The 20,149-nt window shown below is 37.6% G+C and overlaps 1 protein-coding gene across 1 annotated transcript in view; it reads right to left on the minus strand.

The window, feature by feature from the left end:
* Window positions 1-12,830: 12,830 nt before the first annotated feature.
* The window catches only part of ccdc73 (coiled-coil domain containing 73), a 28,266-nt gene continuing 20,947 nt past the window's right edge, over window positions 12,831-20,149 (minus strand). The window contains exons 16-21 of the mRNA XM_061969285.2: window positions 18,497-18,668; window positions 16,805-18,270; window positions 16,533-16,626; window positions 15,767-15,906; window positions 14,741-14,820; window positions 12,831-13,170 (exon numbers count right to left, since the gene is read on the minus strand). Of these exons, the coding sequence (XP_061825269.2) occupies window positions 12,996-13,170; window positions 14,741-14,820; window positions 15,767-15,906; window positions 16,533-16,626; window positions 16,805-18,270; window positions 18,497-18,668 (2,127 nt within the window). The 3' untranslated portion in view covers window positions 12,831-12,995. The remainder of the gene's footprint in view (window positions 13,171-14,740; window positions 14,821-15,766; window positions 15,907-16,532; window positions 16,627-16,804; window positions 18,271-18,496; window positions 18,669-20,149) is intronic.

Below are 20,149 nucleotides of genomic sequence, written 5' to 3' on the forward strand. Positions count from 1 at the left end.
CATATAACACTCCTACCAGTGCTATTGTTTTTAGTTTCAGTTTGTATCCAATCAGAATTCAGCTAGCTTATGTTGCAATGCTGTACAAAATCTGCCCGGGGCCTTCAGAATCAACAATGCTGGAGTCCGTACACTGTAAGTGAACGGACACATACAGTTGATAGACAATTGCGATAGCCAATCAGATCACGAGTTGTTGTCAGTAAGGCCTTCTAGATGGCCTCACGTTGAAGGTGACATTTACGCGTCCTGTGATTGGATACTCATCGGGATCGTTAGCGGATGAATTTGAGAACACATACAGTTGAGAGACAGTTGCGATAGCCAATCAGATCACAAGTTTTTGACAGTAGCTTATCCAAGTAGCCTGATGTTAACGAGACTGTGATTGGATACTTACTTGTCATTCCAAAGTGAGTATCCATTCACAAGTTGCAATTCAGCAGGAAGCAGAAAGTGTTACGTCGTAACCAGATCGGGATAGCAGAGAAGGAGAACAAAACGTTGATTAGGTGGCAGATATATATTTGCAAGGCCATTTTCAAGAAGGATATTTAAAGAGAAACTACATCTTGTGAGACGATGTCGGCTAGCTCACCTGTTCTGGCTATGAAATGGGGAAATGCTTGCCATTTCCACTCGAATAAGCCGATGACAAGGGGTACCACTGGCTTATACGGCGTCGAATAGGTGCTATAAATTGTGAGTTCAAATGTTTTATTTTTTCACTTTTAATATGTTTTTTGCTATTTTAATTTTGACAATACCACATAAGATATGTTTTAATTGCTGATGCGTTTTAATAGATTTTTAAATGTGTCAGAAAATAACCTGTTTTGTACACTGTTGATGTGCCTCAATGCCCAGTAGGGCGTACATGTGTTCCTGTATTATATTGCTCCTGCAATGGTCATGTGGTGACATCAATTATGGTATTTTGAGAGGTAATTATTGAAGTCGGACATCACTGAAGGCCTATTTGGGAAAAGCACGGCCCGCCACTGGTCTTTGGGCGAGACACTTACCCACCTGCTCCCAGTGCCACCCACACCGTTTTAAATGTAGATGTAGATAATGGGTTTCACTATGTAAAGTGCCTTTAGTCTCTAGAGAAAAAGCACTATATAAATATAAATAACTTCACTTCCCTGCTCTTCTAGATCATTGTTAAAAGCAATCATACTGTGTTCATAGTCTTTGAAATGTCTTTTTGTCATCCATGTTCCTATTCTTGTAGCTTCCGTCATATTGTGAAAACTGGTGCATGATCACTGATGTCAGTTATTATCAGACCACTTGTAGTATTATTATTAAAATCATTGGTAAAAAAAATATATAAATATGCGTTGCACAGTATCCTGTGATTCTGCTTCGTCTTATGATTTTAGGATATAAACTCATGCTATACATTGTATCAATGTGTTATTTTGTTTGTTAGTTTTTTTGCTTTTGTACCTCAACTACGGTACATCAATAATGGTCATCAGATAGTTTAGTTTTCTGGCTCAATGTGCAAGTTCACAGACAACTACTCACACACACACACACACACACACACACACACACACACACACACACACACACACACACACACACACACACACACACACACACACACACACACACACACACACACACACAGTCATGCATATGTAGTTATCAGTGTTAGTCTGTGGGAGGACCATGTACTGAAAGAGGTAAAAGCCTTCCCTGGAAATCAGAAACGTATGTCTGCCATTGTGGTGGTCCTCTTGAGGATAATTTAACGACACACTGTCAGATGGCTCTATTTTTTTTTATCAATCATTGTGGCTTTTAAAGTTCTTTTAAACACACATTTACAGTAATTATAATTATGAGAATTAATACTTAATTAAATGTATTACATGTATTCTATGTGGAACCCATAGGTAAAGTTATGTGTTCATTCAATATTAGGCTTGGCAGTATAAAGGAAAAGGACTGCATCATAAGTTTCTCAGAGTATTAGGGACATCCTGTGAAAACCTCAAAACAAAACCAATGATAAAAAATGAGAATGAGAATGAATATATGTACTGTAAGGTTACAATGTCACAAGAATAATATCGTGGGGAAGAAAGTCATACATTTAATAAATAAACTTGGAATTTTGAGAAAAAAATCACACAAACAGTAAATCAAAGAGCAGTCACTAGTTTAGGAGGATCTAACAAACACTAATTTTTTTAATAGAAGTTTTAAGATAATTTTATTAGCGGAACAGATGAATCCCAATTACCCGCATAGTTAGCCGCCTTGTGCTAGCAGTTTACTATTTACTATTTAAAACACACAGAAAAGGGAAATACATGTGTTCTTGTCTCACTTAGGGATTGTAAATGATGAGCTAAAATCCCCTAAATAGTGCAGTTTTACTTTATTCAATTAACATTGTTAATACTGGTTATAGTATATCAATAACCAATTTGATTATATTATAATAAAGACAATTATTATTTTTGGGAAAAGTATGTCAGTCAAGTCTTAAATGATTTCAATGTGAAAAAAATCACATTTACATATATACAAACCCCAAAACCAGTGAAGTTGGCACGTTGTGTAAATCGTATATAAAAAACAGAATACAGTGATTTGCAAATCCATTTCAACCTATATTCAATTGAATAGACTGGAAAGACAATATACTTAATGATCGAACTGGAAAACTTTGTTATTTTTTGCAAATATTAGCTCATTTGGAAATTGATGCCTGCAACATGTTTAAAAAAAGACAAAGAAAGTTGAGGAATGCTCATCATACACTTATTTGGAACATCTCCCAGGTGAACAGGCTCATTGGGAACAGGTGGGTGCCATGATTGGGTATAAAAGCAGCTTCCATGAAATTCTCAGTCATTCACAAACAAGGATGGGGCAAGGGTCACCACTTTGTGAACAAATGCGTGAGCAAATTGTCGAAAAATTTAAGATTTAACATTTCTCAACGAGCTATTGCAAGGAATTTAGGGATTTCACCATCTGAGGTCTGTAATATCATTAAAAAGTTTAGAGAATCTGGAGGAATCACTGCACGTAACATTGAATGCCTGTGACCTTGGACCCCTCAGGTGGTACTGCATCAGTGTGTAAAGGATATCACCACATGGACTCAGGAACACTTCAGAAAACCACTGTCAGTAACTACAGTTTGTCGCTACATCTGTAAGTGTAAGTTAAAACTCTACCATGCAAAGCAAAAGTCATTCATCAACAACACCCAGAAACACTGCCGGCTTCGCTGAGCCCGAGCTCATCTAAGATGGACTGATGCAAAGTGGAAAAGTGTTCTCTGGTCTGACAAGTCCACATTTCTAATTGTTTTTGGAAAATGTGGACGTTGTGTCTTCCGGACCAAAGAATTCCGCCTGAAAAGCCTCAAAACTTGGTCTCCTCAGTTCCCAAACGTTTACTGAGTGTTGTTAAAAGGAAAGGCCATGTAACACAGTGGTAAAAATGCCCCTGAGCCAACTTTTTTGCAATGTGTTGCTGCCATTAAATTCTAAATTAATGATTATTTGCAAAAAAAATAGATATGTTTCTCAGTTCGAACATTAAATATCTTGTCTTTGCAGTCTATTCAATTGAAAATAAGTTTAAAAGGATTTGCAAATCATCGTATTCTGTTTTTATTTATGAATAACACAATGTGCCAACTTCACTGGTTTTGGGTTTTGTAGTTGCTAAAGAGCCTTTGTTTATTATTCAATAGAATGTTGGTTATGCATTTCTGCCCCAGCCTAACAATGTGGGCCTTATTTAGAAGCCTATATATGATGCAGAGGGCCAACTTTTACCTTTGCCGACCTTTGACAGCAGAGCGTAATTTAGGAGATTATCTTCTCTGTTCTGCTCTCTCCGCAAGAGTGAAAGACGAGAGGAGTATCAGCATAAGTGTATGTGTGTAGAACGCAAATGATTCACCGCTTAGGACGCACTCTCAGAGAGACCAGCCAAGCACTCAATCACATTGAGCCCCGCTAAGGAATGGGGAAGGACGCCTGGTATTTATCAGCATTGTGAAGGTCCAGAGCAGCAAAAATGACAAGCATACAGTAGATATCACAGACAAACGCACATATACAAGTGAAACGCCAACAATTAGTGCCAGTGAAATTGGCACCTTGTGTAAGTCGTAAATAAAAACAGAATACAATGATTTGCAAATCCTTTTCAACTTATATTCAATTGAATGGACTCCAAAGACAAGATATTTAATGTTCGAACTGAGAAACTTGTTTTTTTTTTGCAAATAATCATTAACTTAGAATTGAAAGGCAGCAACAAAGTGCAAAAAAGTTGGCACATCGACATTTTAACCACTGTGTTACATGGTCTTTGCTTTTGACAACACTCAATAAATGTTTGGGAACTGAGGAGACCAATTTTTTAAGCTTTTTAAGTGGAATTCTTTCCTATTGTTGCTTAATGTACAGCTTAAACTGTTCAACAGTCTGGGGTCTTCGATGTGGTATTTTAGGCTTCATAATGCACCACACATTTTCAATGGGAGACAGGTCTGGACTACAGGCAGGCCAGTCTAGTACCCGCACTCTTTTACTACGAAGCCACGCTGTTGTAACATGTGCCTTGGGATTGTCTTGCTGAAATAAACAGGTGCGTCCATGATAACGTTGCTTGGATGGCAACATATGTTGCTCCAAAACCTGTATGTACCTTTCAGCATTAATGGTGCCTTCACAGATGTGTAAATTACCTATGCCTTGGGCACTAATACACCCCCATACCATCACAGATGCAGGGTTTTGAACTTTGTGCCTATAACAATCCGGATGGTTCTTTTCCTCATTGGTCAGGAGGACACCACGTCCACAGTTTCCAAAAACAATTTGAAATGTGGACTCGTCAGACCACAGAACACTTTTCCACTTTGCATCAGTCCATGATGTCCATGATGACTGAGCATCTCATGGAAGCTTCTTTTATACCCAATTATGGCACCCACCTGTTCCCAAATAGTCTGTTCACCTATGGGATGTTCCAAATAAGTGTTTGATGAGCATTCCTCAACTTTCTCAGTCTTTTTTGCCACGTGTGCCAGCTTTTTTGAAACATGTTGCAGGCATCAAATTCCAAATGAGATAATATTTGCAAAAAATAACCATGTTTTCCAGTTCGAACGTTAAGCATCTTGTCTTTGCAGTCTATTCAATTGAATATAGGTTGAAAAGGATTTGCAAATCATTGTATTTTGCTTTTATTTACTATTTACACGTGCTAACTTCACTGGTTTTGGGGTTTGTACAAGGTGAAACTAAAATATGACGTAGGCTCATAACATGCAGCTCAAGTTAATTCAAGCCTTCTTTTGATGATTATGGCTTACAGCTTTAGAAAAACTCAAATTGAACATCTCAGAAAATGTGGGGTTTTCAAAAACTGTAAGTCATGATCATCCAAGTTATAACAAATAAAGGCTTGACATATCTCATTGTGCATGTAATGAGTTTATATCACATATTAGTTTCACATTTGTAGGTGGAATTGCTGACATGAATGAACTTTGGCATGATATTCTATTGTCTTAAAAACGTTGGGAATAGGAATTGCTTTGTCACCAACAATGCTGATATCTTGTCTTGTCCGAAGTGTTTAAATATTGTGATTACTTCTGTCTTAAAATGGACTAAGTTATTGCATGCTCTTGTGCTGTGATGGAACAATTTCATTTTTTGGTAAAATTTACAAAATGCAGAAAGTTGATACATTACTTGAACAAATGATGTAAATAATCTCAGTTAAATCTAGTACTCACTAAAGATTACTAAACCCACTTTAATATATTTTACAACACCACTAAATCCGAATTTTCCGTGTAAAAATTAGGCTACATGAGATAAAACAGAATTCAACACTCCCTCAGATATAATCTCCTAATTCAAGTATTTTTACAGGGCCAACAGAGCAGCTGTACTCCTTCACTTTAAGGTTCTTGAGTACACTCAGAGTGCCAGGATTGCACTCCATCTACTGCGCCGTTTAATACGACGTCTCCATCTGATTTACAGTGATGGCTTTTGCGGCAAGAGGTATAATATGACAAAACATGCCCCTATAACCCTGGTATAGTCAACAATGTTTAGTGCTGAGACCCATTTAACTGGAGGATTGACAAATATACTGTTTTACTCCCTTCTCATATACAGAATTTCAATAAAATGGTTCAGTCAATCACTGCTGAAGTTAAACTGGCCACTTACTGTACCGTCCTCTGTATGTGAGGGGAACTGTATGTATGTGTGGAACCTTTTCACTCTATTTGCCAGGGCCAACATTTTTGCGGGAACATAATTGTTAAGGGTTATGACTATGACTGCAAGCTGGGTTCTAACTTTGCGATGTGCCGGTTCATTTCATGGTAAGAAAAATAGCATTCATAAGCATTCATTCAGAATGTACTGTATTTGTACTTACTGGGTCACAATATTAGGTACACACGCACAGTCTAATTACATCTGTGATCTGCTTTTGTAAAGATGTTGCTTGTTTTTAATATACTAAATCTATTAATTTATGTGTTGACAAAAAGTGTTCACAAACTTATAACTTGGTAAATGTTCATATATCTATTGAATTTGTCTATTTTACATTTTTTTCTGCATGTAAAACTCTATTTTTTGTTTTTAAATAAAATGTGTTTTATGTTAACATTGTTGGGTGTCTTATTGAATGTGCATTATTTAACAGGAAGAATTGCTTTGTTTTTTATACGTAATGATTCTGTCTTTGTCAAATGTTTTGCACCTTTTTGTGTTCATGACAACCGTGGTACCACTGTATATATAGGTTTAATAATTAATTAAAGTAATTAGTTACAGTTACTTTCCCCCCAAATTAATTGAATCACAAACTCAATTATTCTTGAACAGATGTTATTCAAGGTATTAATTAAAGGTAGAAATTATTGCATTCCTTTTTTTTTTACATTCAAATATCTTGTGTATGCAGTTGCAAAAGAATTCATGAGAGCACAGTGTGTGAGTGTGTGCATTTAAAAGGCAGCGCCTCTTGCCGAGTGATGCGTGGCGTCAGCGAGGGCGTTATTGGCAGTAATATTTTAGCATTACAAAGTGAGTGACTGAAGAAGGATATTTGTGACAGCAGCTCCTGCTAAATATGCTCACTGATAGTTCATAAAGCGATTGAAAGTTTGTCAACGGCTGTGCCTGTCCTTGTACACAAATGGGGACACATTTGGGGGATTACATAAATTGTCACTTTATTGAATTGTCGTTTATCATTCCCCTGTAGTAGTTCAGTTTCAGTTTATTTCGAACATGCATACAATACAATGTAATTCATCACATATTTCCAGTTGTTTCATTACAGCATGTTCGAAAAGGAGTAGGAAAAAGCTGAGCTTATTTAATCCTACCCCTTTTCATACCATAGCAATTTTATCCAATTTCCTTGTTCTCTGTAACAGAACAGTGATATCTTCCGTTATTTTGATTAATGCCATTAATGTTGAGATGTTGACTCTGTATCCGTGTTGGTTCTCTGTGAGTGTTTTGTTTTTATTTATGAATTTATCTAATCTGTTGTTAAACAGTTTTTTTATGATTTTAGAAAATTGTGGAAGTAAAGAAACAGGTCTGTAGTTTATAAACTGGTGTTTGTCTCCAGTCTCATAAATCTGTACGACATTTACTATTTTAATTTTATTTGGGAATTTGCCTGTTTGAAATGAAAAGTTGCTGATATATGTTAAAGGTTCTGAATTTTCTTCAATAACCTTTTTTATCGTTTTCATATCAATTTTGTTGCAATCAGTTGATTATTGATTATTTCCTCGTTTGGCACTCCTTCTAGGAACATAGAGTTGGGGTTTCTATCTATGGTGTCATTCAAGTCATCAGCTGACTCAGGATCTGGAATATTTTCCTCCAGATTTGGTCCAATGTTCACAAAGTACTGATTGAAGCTTTCAACTACTTCGTTCATATTGTCATTTTTTTACCTTTCCATCTAAGAAGTATTTAGGATAGTCCTTTTTAGCACCATTTTTAATAATGCTATTTAGGATGCCCCATGTTGCTCTCATATTGTTTTTGTTATGGTCCAATAATTGACTGTAATATTATTTTCTACATGTTCGTAGTATGCCAGTTAGCTTGTTCTTATACATTTTGTACTTGTTTTTTGCTTCTAGTAGTAGTAGCAATTGTTTGTGTGTGGTTACACTAGTGAAGAGTTACTTTCTGAAGTGAACATGCTAGGATTCTGATGTTGTCTTGTTGACATCAACACAACCACCTCAAAAGTAGCGTGCCACATCACATCAAATGTAATGATAACAGAGTTATAACATATGTAAAAGCAATTAATTAGATCACTTGTTACCAGAAAAACTAACATAAGTAGCGCAGTGGTGGGCCGTGCGTTTCCCACCTAGGCCTTCTGTGATGTCCGACTTCAATAATTACCTCTCAAAATACCATAATTGATATCCTCACATGACCATTGCTGGAGAAATACTATACAGAAACATATTTACGCACTACTGCGTATTAAACCACTTCAACAGTGTACAAAACGGGCTATTTTCTGGCGCATTTAAAAATCAAACCAGCATCAGCAATTAAAACATATCTCACGTGGTATTGTCAAAATTACAATAATTGTAAACAAATAAAAAACATATTAAACTTGACAAAATAGAGAAATACAATATTTTAACTCACAATTTGTATCACCCATCCGATGCCATATAAGCCAAAGGTACCACTCGAATCAACCGACTTCGAGTGGAAGTGGCGGGCATTTCACCATTTAATCGCCGGGATAGCTAGCTTCCTGGGCCGGCAGACCTCGTCTCACAAGATGTAGTTTCTCTTTAAATATCCTTCTTGAAAATGGCTTTGCAAATATACTGGAAATCTTCCACCTAATTAACGTTTTGCTATCCTTCTTTGTGGGTTTCTCTGCCATGGCTCCGCTCCAGTGCAACACTTTTTACTTTTGTGAAGTGCAACTTCTGATTGGATACTCACTTGGGAGTGACAAGTGAGTATCCAATCCCAGGACGCGTAAATGTCACGTTCAACATGAGGTCATCTAGAAGGCCTTACTGACAACAACTCGTGATCTGATTGGCTATCGCAATTATCTATCAACTGTATGTCCCTGTTCACTTACAGTGCACGGACGCCTGCATTGTTGATTCTGAAGGCCACGGGCAGATTTCGTACAGCATGGCAACATAAGCTAACTGAATTCTGATTGGATAACAACTCTTAACCTAAAAACAACAGCACTGGAAGGAGCATAATATGACATGAAGAGAATATGAATAATTTTAGATATTTAGGGAAAGTAAATCAAACATTTCTTTTATCTTTAATTATGATCATGATTTCTGGTTATGTTAAGCCAGCAGAGAAGGCCTTGCTGGTCCTGACGGCACACCACTGAAGTAACGCTGTTATTCCTAACACTGTGTATGCACAATACTGCACAGCAGGGCTGTTCAACTGGCAGCTCGCAAGACTGGTGATTGACAGCAGACGGCCCCTCCGAGTTCAGTTTAAAACTTGTGAGAGTAAAATTTTTGCGCTTTCATCAAGATAATTTTGGACAATAGTTTTTTTTATTACAGTAGAACTTTAAAAAGGGCAAAGCACTCCTATTGTATAATGGATTTTGGACCAGTGTCAACATGTTGCTTGTGTTCTAATTCATTCTGTTGATGAGCCATTTGGTGAAGTAAAACTATCTTAACCTGCTGAGAGCTAGCCTCCTTTGCAGTGCACATTGTGTTGTGCATCACACGGAAGCAATGTTCCCGAAATGTGTAATTCTGAAAAAGCACTGCAGAAGAGGCCGGTTCTCAAAATATAAATAATAGAGAAGGAAGAGCCTTTTGGAAATGTGACTCCCAAAACAATTTAGTTTATTATTTATTTTGTTGCGTAGCACATTTAATTGTAAATTATTGTGCAAATGAAATAAGAGCATTCTATTCTATTTTAATCCATCAGAAAGGTATTCCTTTAACAATATTTGTTTTATTGTTGTAGTTTACGCTGTTATAGAACGGCATTACTCTGTTTTTATGTAGCAATTGGAGGTTACCGACTCACATGCTGAATGTATTTTTCAATGGAGCACCACTGCAGTATTGCAACACAAAAGGCCAAACATACAGTACACACAAGGATACTCATGCTAAAAGACACACAACCCTAAACCAGTGTGTGATGGGGGACACAGTGATGGAATGTGAATGTCAGCGGTAACCTTATTTACCATATAAAACACTGGGCAGCAATTAATAACAGGTATCCTCCCCAGCTACAGTAGAGGGTAATTGACTGTTTCAAAGTACCACAACAGCTTAATCCATGCGGTGTGTGGGTGTGTCTGTGTGTATGAGAAGGGAACAGACAAAAATAGATGTGAAATGAAACCAAATTTTTTGTGTTTGCATGTGAGAAAATATTAACTCCCTAACATTCCGCACCTCCCCCACCATACCCTCAACCCCTCCCTAGCAGCCAATTAAGATAAGGGTCAGCAGTGGTGGGCATCACCACTAAAATGCACCAGATGTCTTTATGAGTGCATTAACATTCAGATGTATTCATTAGCAGTAAGTGTAAAGATGAACCAAGCGGAGACCTTGTGCTAACCATCAAAATATGCACCATTAATTTTATTGCGCAAGCAGAATGAGTCTCAAGTAAAAGGGAACAACTTTGGATTTGGTAGCAAATACAGTTTGCAGCCAGAAAGTTACCCAAAACAAAAAACAAACAAACATGCACACAAACACAGAACAAACAGTACCAAACAGTATAAGGACCAACATTATAAGACAACAAATAAATAAAAAAAATGCATTCATGAACCCTAGTGAAAATATGCTGATCAGGAAGTAAATGCAACTAAATAGAGGTGTAAATAGCTTAAGTTAAATTATAATCTTTCTGAGGCTTTTATCTGCCCTGGTGACTCTTCATTGCTACTTTGAAGCACACAACTTCTGAAAAATACAGAATGGCATATTTTATCAAGTCACTAGATCTTGCACAGACTGTATCAAAAATTCAGTTATGTTTTTATTTTATTGACAATATCAGAGAGGCATTTATTTATTAAATATTTTAAGGTAACTGGGCATATCTGTTTATTTCCAGAACACGCAAACGCCACCCAAATAAGTCAGAGCCAATATTCCAATCCAGAATCAAAACCAACCAAATACAAAATAGATACAAAGCAACTAAGGATGTGAATCTTACAGCAACTCACAATTCAATTAGATTCAGATTGGATTCTTGATTCGAACGGATTCTGGCAATAAATTGTTTGGTATATAAATGACAATAACACCTTGTCAAAACGCGTTACAGGTTACAAATTCACCTCTTGACTGCTAAAGCATGATGTATACGCTCAGCGAGTAAGCGCAGATTTGGCCTAAACAAACCTCGTTTTAGAAATCGATTCTTAAAAAATAGGATTCGATTTAGAATCTAATAAAATAAGAAACTGTCATGATCCGCTGCTCCGGATCATGTTTGTTTAGTTTTTGACTTCCTCAGTTCCTGTTCTGAGCACCGCTGGGTTTGTGTTTTAGTTGCCATGACTGCAGATTGTTTTCACCTGCCTCTGATTAGTGTTCGGGACGCTCACCTGCTCCTGGGCACTAATCAGAGAGCTACTTATTCCCTGCTTTTCGCCACACTTGGTCTGGTTCTCTTGTTTGCTTTAAGCAACAGTTTGTCAATTCTTTGCTTCTTTGCTCGTGTTGTCTATGCCAAGCTTTTCCGTTAGATTTGCCATAGCTGCAATCGGCAGGCTTTTCTATTTACTTATTATTCTGTATGATTTATGAAGAATAAATAATTTCCTTACCTGCACCTTGCCTCCGGAGTTCCTGCTGCATCTTGGGAGAACGATCCGTGCAGTAAAATGCGACCCAAGCGTGACAGAAACTAGAAGCGCTTTACAATAAAAAATAAACGGATAATTAGTATAATTCATAAAACAACGCATACATAAATAACAGCTATTCACTTAAGAACAGAAAAAAGCTTTGCTATGAATAAAGTAAAGAAATGAAAGATTAAAAGCTAAATTAAAAAGCTGGGGTTTGGCATGAGACTATCGACACCTTAATTGTATTATTGCTATCATTATATGTGTACTCGTGTAACCTTTATCTTTAAAAAAGGTCTGCAGTCTTTACAAATTCCTCACTACATACACATGGTGTATAAAACGCAAGTAGCCCACAATTAGAGGCCAATTGTCTGTGGTGAGCTGATTTATGCCAGCTTGGAGCCATGTGTTCTTCTCTCACATGGAACATAAAGTTAACGAGTGGCTAATTAGAATGCTTTAATTGGATTTAATGTCTGCTAATTGATGTTTGTTAATCAAAATGAGCAAGGTCTACTAATTAGTCTGAATTCATGTTAATAGATACTTGATTTCTCTGTGACCAGTGTTGTAATTGCAGCAACAGAAACAAGATATCGAGTAAAGGTGTCACCAGTTAAAGCTCCTCTGAGACATGCAACCACTACTGGCCATTAAAACTGAATGTTAATTAGCAATTAACTGTGTTACAACAAGCAACAGAACCTGGCCTCTGCTGTTTATTCTTTAGAGCAGTTTGTGTTGAAATAATGGCTAACTTTGCATAACATGTTAGAAGATTTGACTTTCCTAAAATAAAATGGAAAACATAACTGTTCCTAAATTGTAAATTTTATTAATCATATGAGTTCAGATTTACTAAAAACATTAAATACTAGAATCTTCAAGCTCGAATTAGCTATGAAACAGCAGCATTGAAAACAATTACAGTATTCAAAGACAGTAACCTTTAACTTCATTTTGTCATGAAAAAATGGAAAGAAGGAGCTCCACTGAGCTGAAAACGGTGTATAACTTACTTAATGATGTGTATTGGTGCAAACACAACATTCAGAACATTTAAATATGTATTAGTTTTCTGTGCGCGGTCGTTTGGGCAGGTGGAGTCTTTCCGTTTCGAGGAAATGTTCGATTTTAGATATTTGGGCTCTTAATGATGACTGGTGCTCTTCCTGAGAACACAAAGGTTCAAACTCGAGCTCAGACCTTGAACCATGACTGGGCACAGGAGGCCTACTCAAAGACCTAAAGAGAGAGAGATATACAGAGACAGCATGAGCGAGAAAATTAAAACATTAAAACCAGACTTAAAGACTTCCATTATCCCAAGTTGTCAATGAGTATACTTGCACTTCATAATAGCAACAATATCTATTCACAACAATACTAAGTAAATCATTGTAAAATGTAATTGGTTTGTCAATGAAACTTTTGTTTCAAATCAATAATATCAGTAGGGAAACCATTCACCATGCCAGACTTCTTAGACTTTAGGTAGTAACACATACTGTATGCATTTACAATAACTGCATCACGATCTGTATCTATGCACATGTCCTGTTGATTGCCATTAAAATAGACTATTAACATAGTCAACAGTGTGTCATTTAATTGTTCTTTAAAAGGGAACTGCACTTTTTCTGGAATTTTGCTTATCGTTCACAATCATTATGAAAGATGGATGAATGGATTTTTTTAATGCTATTTATAGCGGCGCCGTAATCACTTTCTTGTGTGCCTATGTTTACATCATCAAGTGGTCTGCTGCTTTCTCTCTTCCTTGCTCCCTGTAAGTTTATTGTAGATCATAAATCATGAATCTCGCCTGGACATGAGATGTCTGAGTAGGTATTTCGACAAGTTGGTACACTTTGACAGTCATTTAGGACCCGAAACTGGCAAGGACTACGCAAAAAGACACTTGTTTTCCCTGCCTCCCCACACCGTTTCTTTGTGAGAATTATGAGACATTCTTCACCTAAATGGGAAAATATGAACATGCCAGCAGTTGGCATCCTAATGACAGCAGACCTTGTAATGTAAGTGGTGTTTTATTATGTTTATGAAGTCTGCAGTGAGCAATAATCAGTGATGAAGAAAAAAAACGCAAACATTGTGATGCGTTTTTGAAGTTAATGTGCCGCGTATGCTTAAAATGATCAAAATACTTAAATATTAAATGTTATTATAAATGTGCCTGTTACTACATTACATATATACTTACATCATGTACAGAAAACCTCAATGGAGATGTTTAGATGATTTTAAGGGCTTTATAGGCTCCTGTGGAGGTTTCCCTCTTGTGTGGGTTCTCCTGGCCGACAGATCTTCGGGAGCCCGGTATACAGTGTGAATAAAGTATTTTATTGGCATGCACGCCTCGAGCGATTGCTTTCCAGCAATATATGTTTTTACTTTTCAGTCCCACGTGTCTCTCCCTGGCTCCAACTCCAACTCCCAACCACGTGTCTCTGCCCGGCTGCCGCTAATAAAGGCGACAGGTGATTAGATAACAAACCCCAGCTTGGCAATCCAATCACCTGTCAGCTGTTTCAAAGCCGGCCGTGGCACACCCCGCTCCGCGGCTGGCCACGCCCCCCTCCACAGCTCCATTGCAAGCAAACTTTTGATCGCAATTATTTTAATATTTGAATGCAAAAAATAAAAAATAACTTCCATCGTCATATCTTTCATGATTGTAAACGATAGGCACATTTTTTTTAAAGTGCGGTTCCCCTTTAAAGCGCATTGGTCTTCGTAGATTAGTGGCCAGCATGTATATTGTGTCAATACTGTATGTGTTGCATTGACATACACAGAAGGAAGCTGCCAAGGCAGTGTGTTAGAGAAGCTGGATGCTTGGCAAGTCGGGGTGGTCAAGGAAACTTTGCTGTCCTACAAAAAACAGAAAGAGAAAATAGTGACTCACCATGTGGTGTAAAACAGTAGTCTTAATTTTTTACCCAAAAATTTTTCAGGCCTCTTGAGGAACTGATAAATAAAGAGAAGGCAGACAATAACCAGTGTAGCATCATCCAGTACAAAGACACAATCCAGGCCCACTCTGAACTCTGTGAGAAGTTCCCAGTATTCACAGTCAAATAATTCAGCAAGCTATAATGTGTTACTACAGACAGTTTTTCGTCTCGCTTCAAAATTGTTGCACTATATCTCTCTTAATAGCCAGCACATGGATCTTATAGACCACAGAGTGACAGTGTGTGGTGATGGTGACAAATGAGGGAATGGGAGTGTGTAAAACTGGGCAACACAGAATGAAAAAAATAAAGAAGCATAGGAGGATAAAGAATGCAGGCCAGTGAAGGACAGATGATGAAGTAAGAGCTAGAAGACTGAGAAAGAAGAGTAGGTGAGTGAGAGAGGAAAGATACACAAGCAGTTGGTAGACATTTTTGCACAGGTCATTTTTCTACTGTCTGTCTGGTTGTCTCCAGGATCTCTCAGTTCAGCATTTATATATCAGCTTCATATTGCATTAAACACCTGATTCAACATTTGATCTATATTTCATTAAATATTGTAAACCTTCTGTGGTATGCTCATCAATTGAGCAGACCTACTGTGACTTATTGACTCTCATATTTGCAGGTCATTGGAGAACATTTTCATTGTAAAGCACCTTCCTATGTCAGCTTATTGTTAGATTGGTTACATTGACAACACTTTCTTATGATTGGCCAACACTTCCAGGCCCTCATGGAACAACAACGTTTAGATTTAGTAATACCCTAGAACATTTTGCAGTGTGCTTTTGAATGGGATAGAGTTTAGCATCGCCCCAACTGTACTGCAATCGTTTCCCGACACTTTTGTAACTGACATCTGCTGCTGACGTCTTTGTCTGACGGCTCTCTCCGAAAACGCTCTGGGCTCCCTGCTGAAATCTCCTGGCGAATGCTGTGTATCCAGAGACACCAGAGGCACTCAACAAGTCAGCCGCTCTGGTGATCACCAAAGGTACTGAGAGGAATGAGACAAGACGGGGAAATAATCAAAGTCATAACAATGAGATGCAGTACGATATACAATTACTCTCAAAATTTGGGATCACTTGCAAAATGTCTCTGTTTTCCAATTTTATTTTATTTGGGCGGAAGGCGGAGTACACTCTGGACAAATCGCCACCTCATCGCAGGGCCAACACAGATAGACAGACACTCCCATTCACACACGAGGGCCAATTAAGTGTTGCCAATCAACCTATCCCTAGGTGCATGTCTTTGGAGGTGGGAGGAAGCCAGAGTACCCGGAGGGAACCCACACAGTCACAGGGAGAACATGCAAACTCCACACAGAAAGACCCCAAGCCCGGGGATCGAACCCAAGACCTTCGTATTGTGAGGCACATGCACTAACCCCTGTACCACAGTTGCTGAAATGTCCAAAATTGTAGCTTATTCTTTAAAATCACAAAATTGTTCATAAAATGGATGAACATTCTTTGTGAATTGCATTAAAATTTGTATTTCATTGGAAACCAAATATATTTGCTATATATCTGAAACTTTTCAGCGGCACAACAGTTAAACACCTCTGCAATAATTGAACATCTTTTAAGGTAGTCATTGAAGTAACACAATATTCACCTTTACTGTGCTGGTTTTTAAGGAATGTTGTATAGGGAGACTCTGTGAGTAGCCCACCAGAACCACTTGTATTTTGCTTGGGCACAGGAAAGTTCTGTAAACAACATGTACTGTACAGTGTTTAATGTAAATGAAACCTATTACATATAGTCATGTCAGAGTATACATTCTTTAAATTGCTTAAACTTAATGGTTTTATAATGTTCAAGCAATATAACTAATTGATAATAGATAGAAGGATGTAAAGTGCTTAAATATTTCAGAAAAAATACCTGAACATTTGGATGCAAGATGGAGCCAGTTATAGCTGTAGGTAGAATTTTCTGTTTAATAGAACCAACACAGTGCATGTGAGTCTTAGGTAGAGACAATTCCTTCACATCCCCATGGGTTTCTTTAACAACAGTTGGCTTGTGGCATTCAGTGGCACTGACCCCAAGGGAGTTATCATTACCACCTTTCAACTGAATTGACTCAGACAAAACACATTTAGACATTTTTGAATCCGCTGTATTATATTGGTTGGAAATGTTCAAATCACCATCATAACTGACAGTTTCCAGGTGAAGGCCAGTCTCACATGTCTCCTCCATCAGTCTATTTGCCTCCTCAATAGTACTTCGACTATGAGACACCATTTTGGTGTCATCCAACTTCTCATGTGTATCTGTACCACCCATTTCATTTGTGTGAGTCACATTGCTGCTAGAATTAGAAAGTTCTGTTAATGATGGAATTGTCAGTGAGACAGATGACTCACTGAGGGGTTCGAAAACTTTAGGACTTGATTCATCTATTCTCTTGTCCTCAGGGGTTTTCTCTACCACTCGATAAGCTGCAGTTGGAGTCGACTCGATATAGGCTACATTGGTTTGGACCTGACCTTGACACAAGCTTTGAACCTTGTGCACAACTATAATAGATCCATTACTTAGACTTTGGTCTGTCGGACTTTGAACATCTTGAAGCAAGTGCCCTTTGTTTGTGTTAATAGGACTGTAATATGCAACCTTCTTCATGTCCTTTTGATTGCAGTTTGTGTCACAGACATTGACTATTTTCTCCATGAAGTCAATGTCCGGTGGAGTGTTGCTCTTCTTATCATGAGTCGTCTGGGCCTCTTTCTCTTTTTCTGTCTTTCCTTTCTCTTCCCCTATAACCATGCATGCTGATGTTGTTTCTGTTTTGTACTCCTGTTTACTCTTTTCACTGTCGTCTTGACTGTTCACTCTTTCCACTGTTTGGGAATTGAGCTTCTCGCTCGGTTGTCCAGCATATCCCTTTTCCAGAAGATCTTCAGTGTTCCTCTGCTGATTTGTATTAATTTCTACATCCTCTCTGATGTTGCTTTCCTCATTTGCTGTATCTGTCCAATGATAGTCTGCTCCAACGAAGCTTGTGCTGTCATCAATATTTTTGTCCTTAGTCAGAATGGGAATGCTTGACATGCAGTCAGCATTTGATTTGTTAATTATATTTGCTGAGCTTTCACTGATGATTTCACTGGTTGCCAACTCATAACCCGACTGATGGAAAGTAGTACAAGTCAGGTCTGAAACTTCATTAGACATACTCTCACTTATGTTATAGTTGCTTGTGTGTAAATTCAATAGGTTGTCATCACTTCCTGTTTTTTCAGAGGTTCCCAGAGGCCTTTTGGTTTGAACGGAAAAAAACATTTCGCATTGAGCTTGTAGCTGAGCTTGAGACTTTACATGGGGGTTTGGGGCTTCATATCCTAAGAGAGAAACATGTAAAAGAATAAAAAAAAGATTAAGACTTCAGGTTGTGGTTTAACGGTACTGATCAAAGATGACAAAGTGTGTATGATATAAGGACGAATATTTCCATATGTTCTGTTAATGGATTGTTTGCATATCCTTGCTAGAATACTCCACAAAATCCTTAAAAGTGAACAAGTAATAAAGTATGTTCATCTGCTTGTTTATATTATATTGGCTGACCTCCTGTTTCGCCATCCAGTTTGTTCTTAGCTGTCGTATCTTCCAGACAGTCCAAGATTTTGTTCTCAGAAACAGCTGAGTTTTGCTGGCTGCCAAAGACATGCAGCATGGCGCTGGATTGGGGTTCATCAGGAGGTCTCCCTCTGATTTCCTCCGCTAAAGTGGGGAACATCTGAGTAAAAGGACAGAGATTTTTGAGTGCAAACTCTTGTGTGTTCAGAAAAAAACCAATATCCACATCTGTACAGTTTAACTGTGTAAAATGTTATCTGTTATTTTTCAATTGCTTTCAAATTTTGTTTTTGCAAGAGACACAATACAGTGGTACCTCAATGTACAAGTACTTCAACCTTTGAGTATTTTCAGATACGAGGATAGTTTAAGTTACAAGCCTCTGCACCGCTTGGAGGCATAGTAAATGTCAATTGAACGCCGAAAAAGCCACCTAAAAAATCCAGTCTCCTCGCTAGCATTATTTTATAGCTACAGATCGACATTTTTTTTTCTCCAATTATGGGAACTGAGAAGGTGAGTGCTAAGGACAGTGCTGAGAAAAAGAAGCAGATGATATTCATTAAATTGAGTAAACAATTACTACAATGACCGACTTTACAAGGCAGTTTGAGCCTCGCAATGCAAGTCGGTAGAATGGAAGCTTTAGGAACCAGCTATGGTGCCGGCAAAATGACAAAAAATGACTTTTATTCACGGAACAACGGAGAAGCTACTGATGGTTTGTGGGCCGGAGAAGCAGTTGGAAGTAGACACGATATAAGTCCGTTCTCGCAAGTATTGACAACCAGTGTTCAGACCGACACTTTTCACGAGAGCTCCCCCACACCATGACACCGAAGTGCGGGCACAAAGAGGGACAACTATTACTGTTGCTCCGGAGAAAAATATCAGTATCAAAAATATCACCAATTCTGCAGACGGCTGTCTCTTTCCAAAGTAAATGTTGTACATTAAAACTTCATAAAACATCTGTACTGTACTTACATGTCAGAACAGAAAACTTTGTAATGATGGGGGGAGGTGGGTCAATAAAAAATTGTATCTAAATAAAGTTTGATTAATTGATTATTATGTTCAACGTAAGGCAGATGGCGGTTCTGATAATACAGAATACATTATCTGTGAATATTGTATTGTTTTCCATACAAACTATTGTACTGTCATTGTTTGTACCACTATTGTATTGTTTTCCATCAATATTTATTTTCTAAAATGTGTTTTTCTTTTTAAAAATCATGTTACAAACATCTAAAAATGGTGCTGTTTAGAGGGGTTGATCATGAAATAAATTGATTGTAATTCATTTCAATGAGCAAGGCTGCTTTAAGATACAAGTATTGCGAGTTACGACCTTGGTCCTGGAACGTAATGTTCTCTTAAGTTGCGCTACTCCTTGTCAATGTAATGTAAAACCATACAAATATTTAACTGAGTAATCGCATAACAGTTGATGTGACTAGAAACGATTAATACAATTTGATTTATTGTACGTTTTGTTGCTTATATGCAGGTTTATGAGTTTTCAGGTATATATGTATTTAATGTACTTATGAGACATATACAGGTATCAGTAGTGGGGGCAAGTAGTCTGAAAAGTCCAGAGGAAAATGTATGCATTTTGTAAAGATGTTTTCTTTT

Source organism: Nerophis lumbriciformis, linkage group LG10 (assembly GCF_033978685.3).
Source record: "Nerophis lumbriciformis linkage group LG10, RoL_Nlum_v2.1, whole genome shotgun sequence".
NCBI classification, from domain to species: Eukaryota; Metazoa; Chordata; class Actinopteri; order Syngnathiformes; family Syngnathidae; genus Nerophis; species Nerophis lumbriciformis.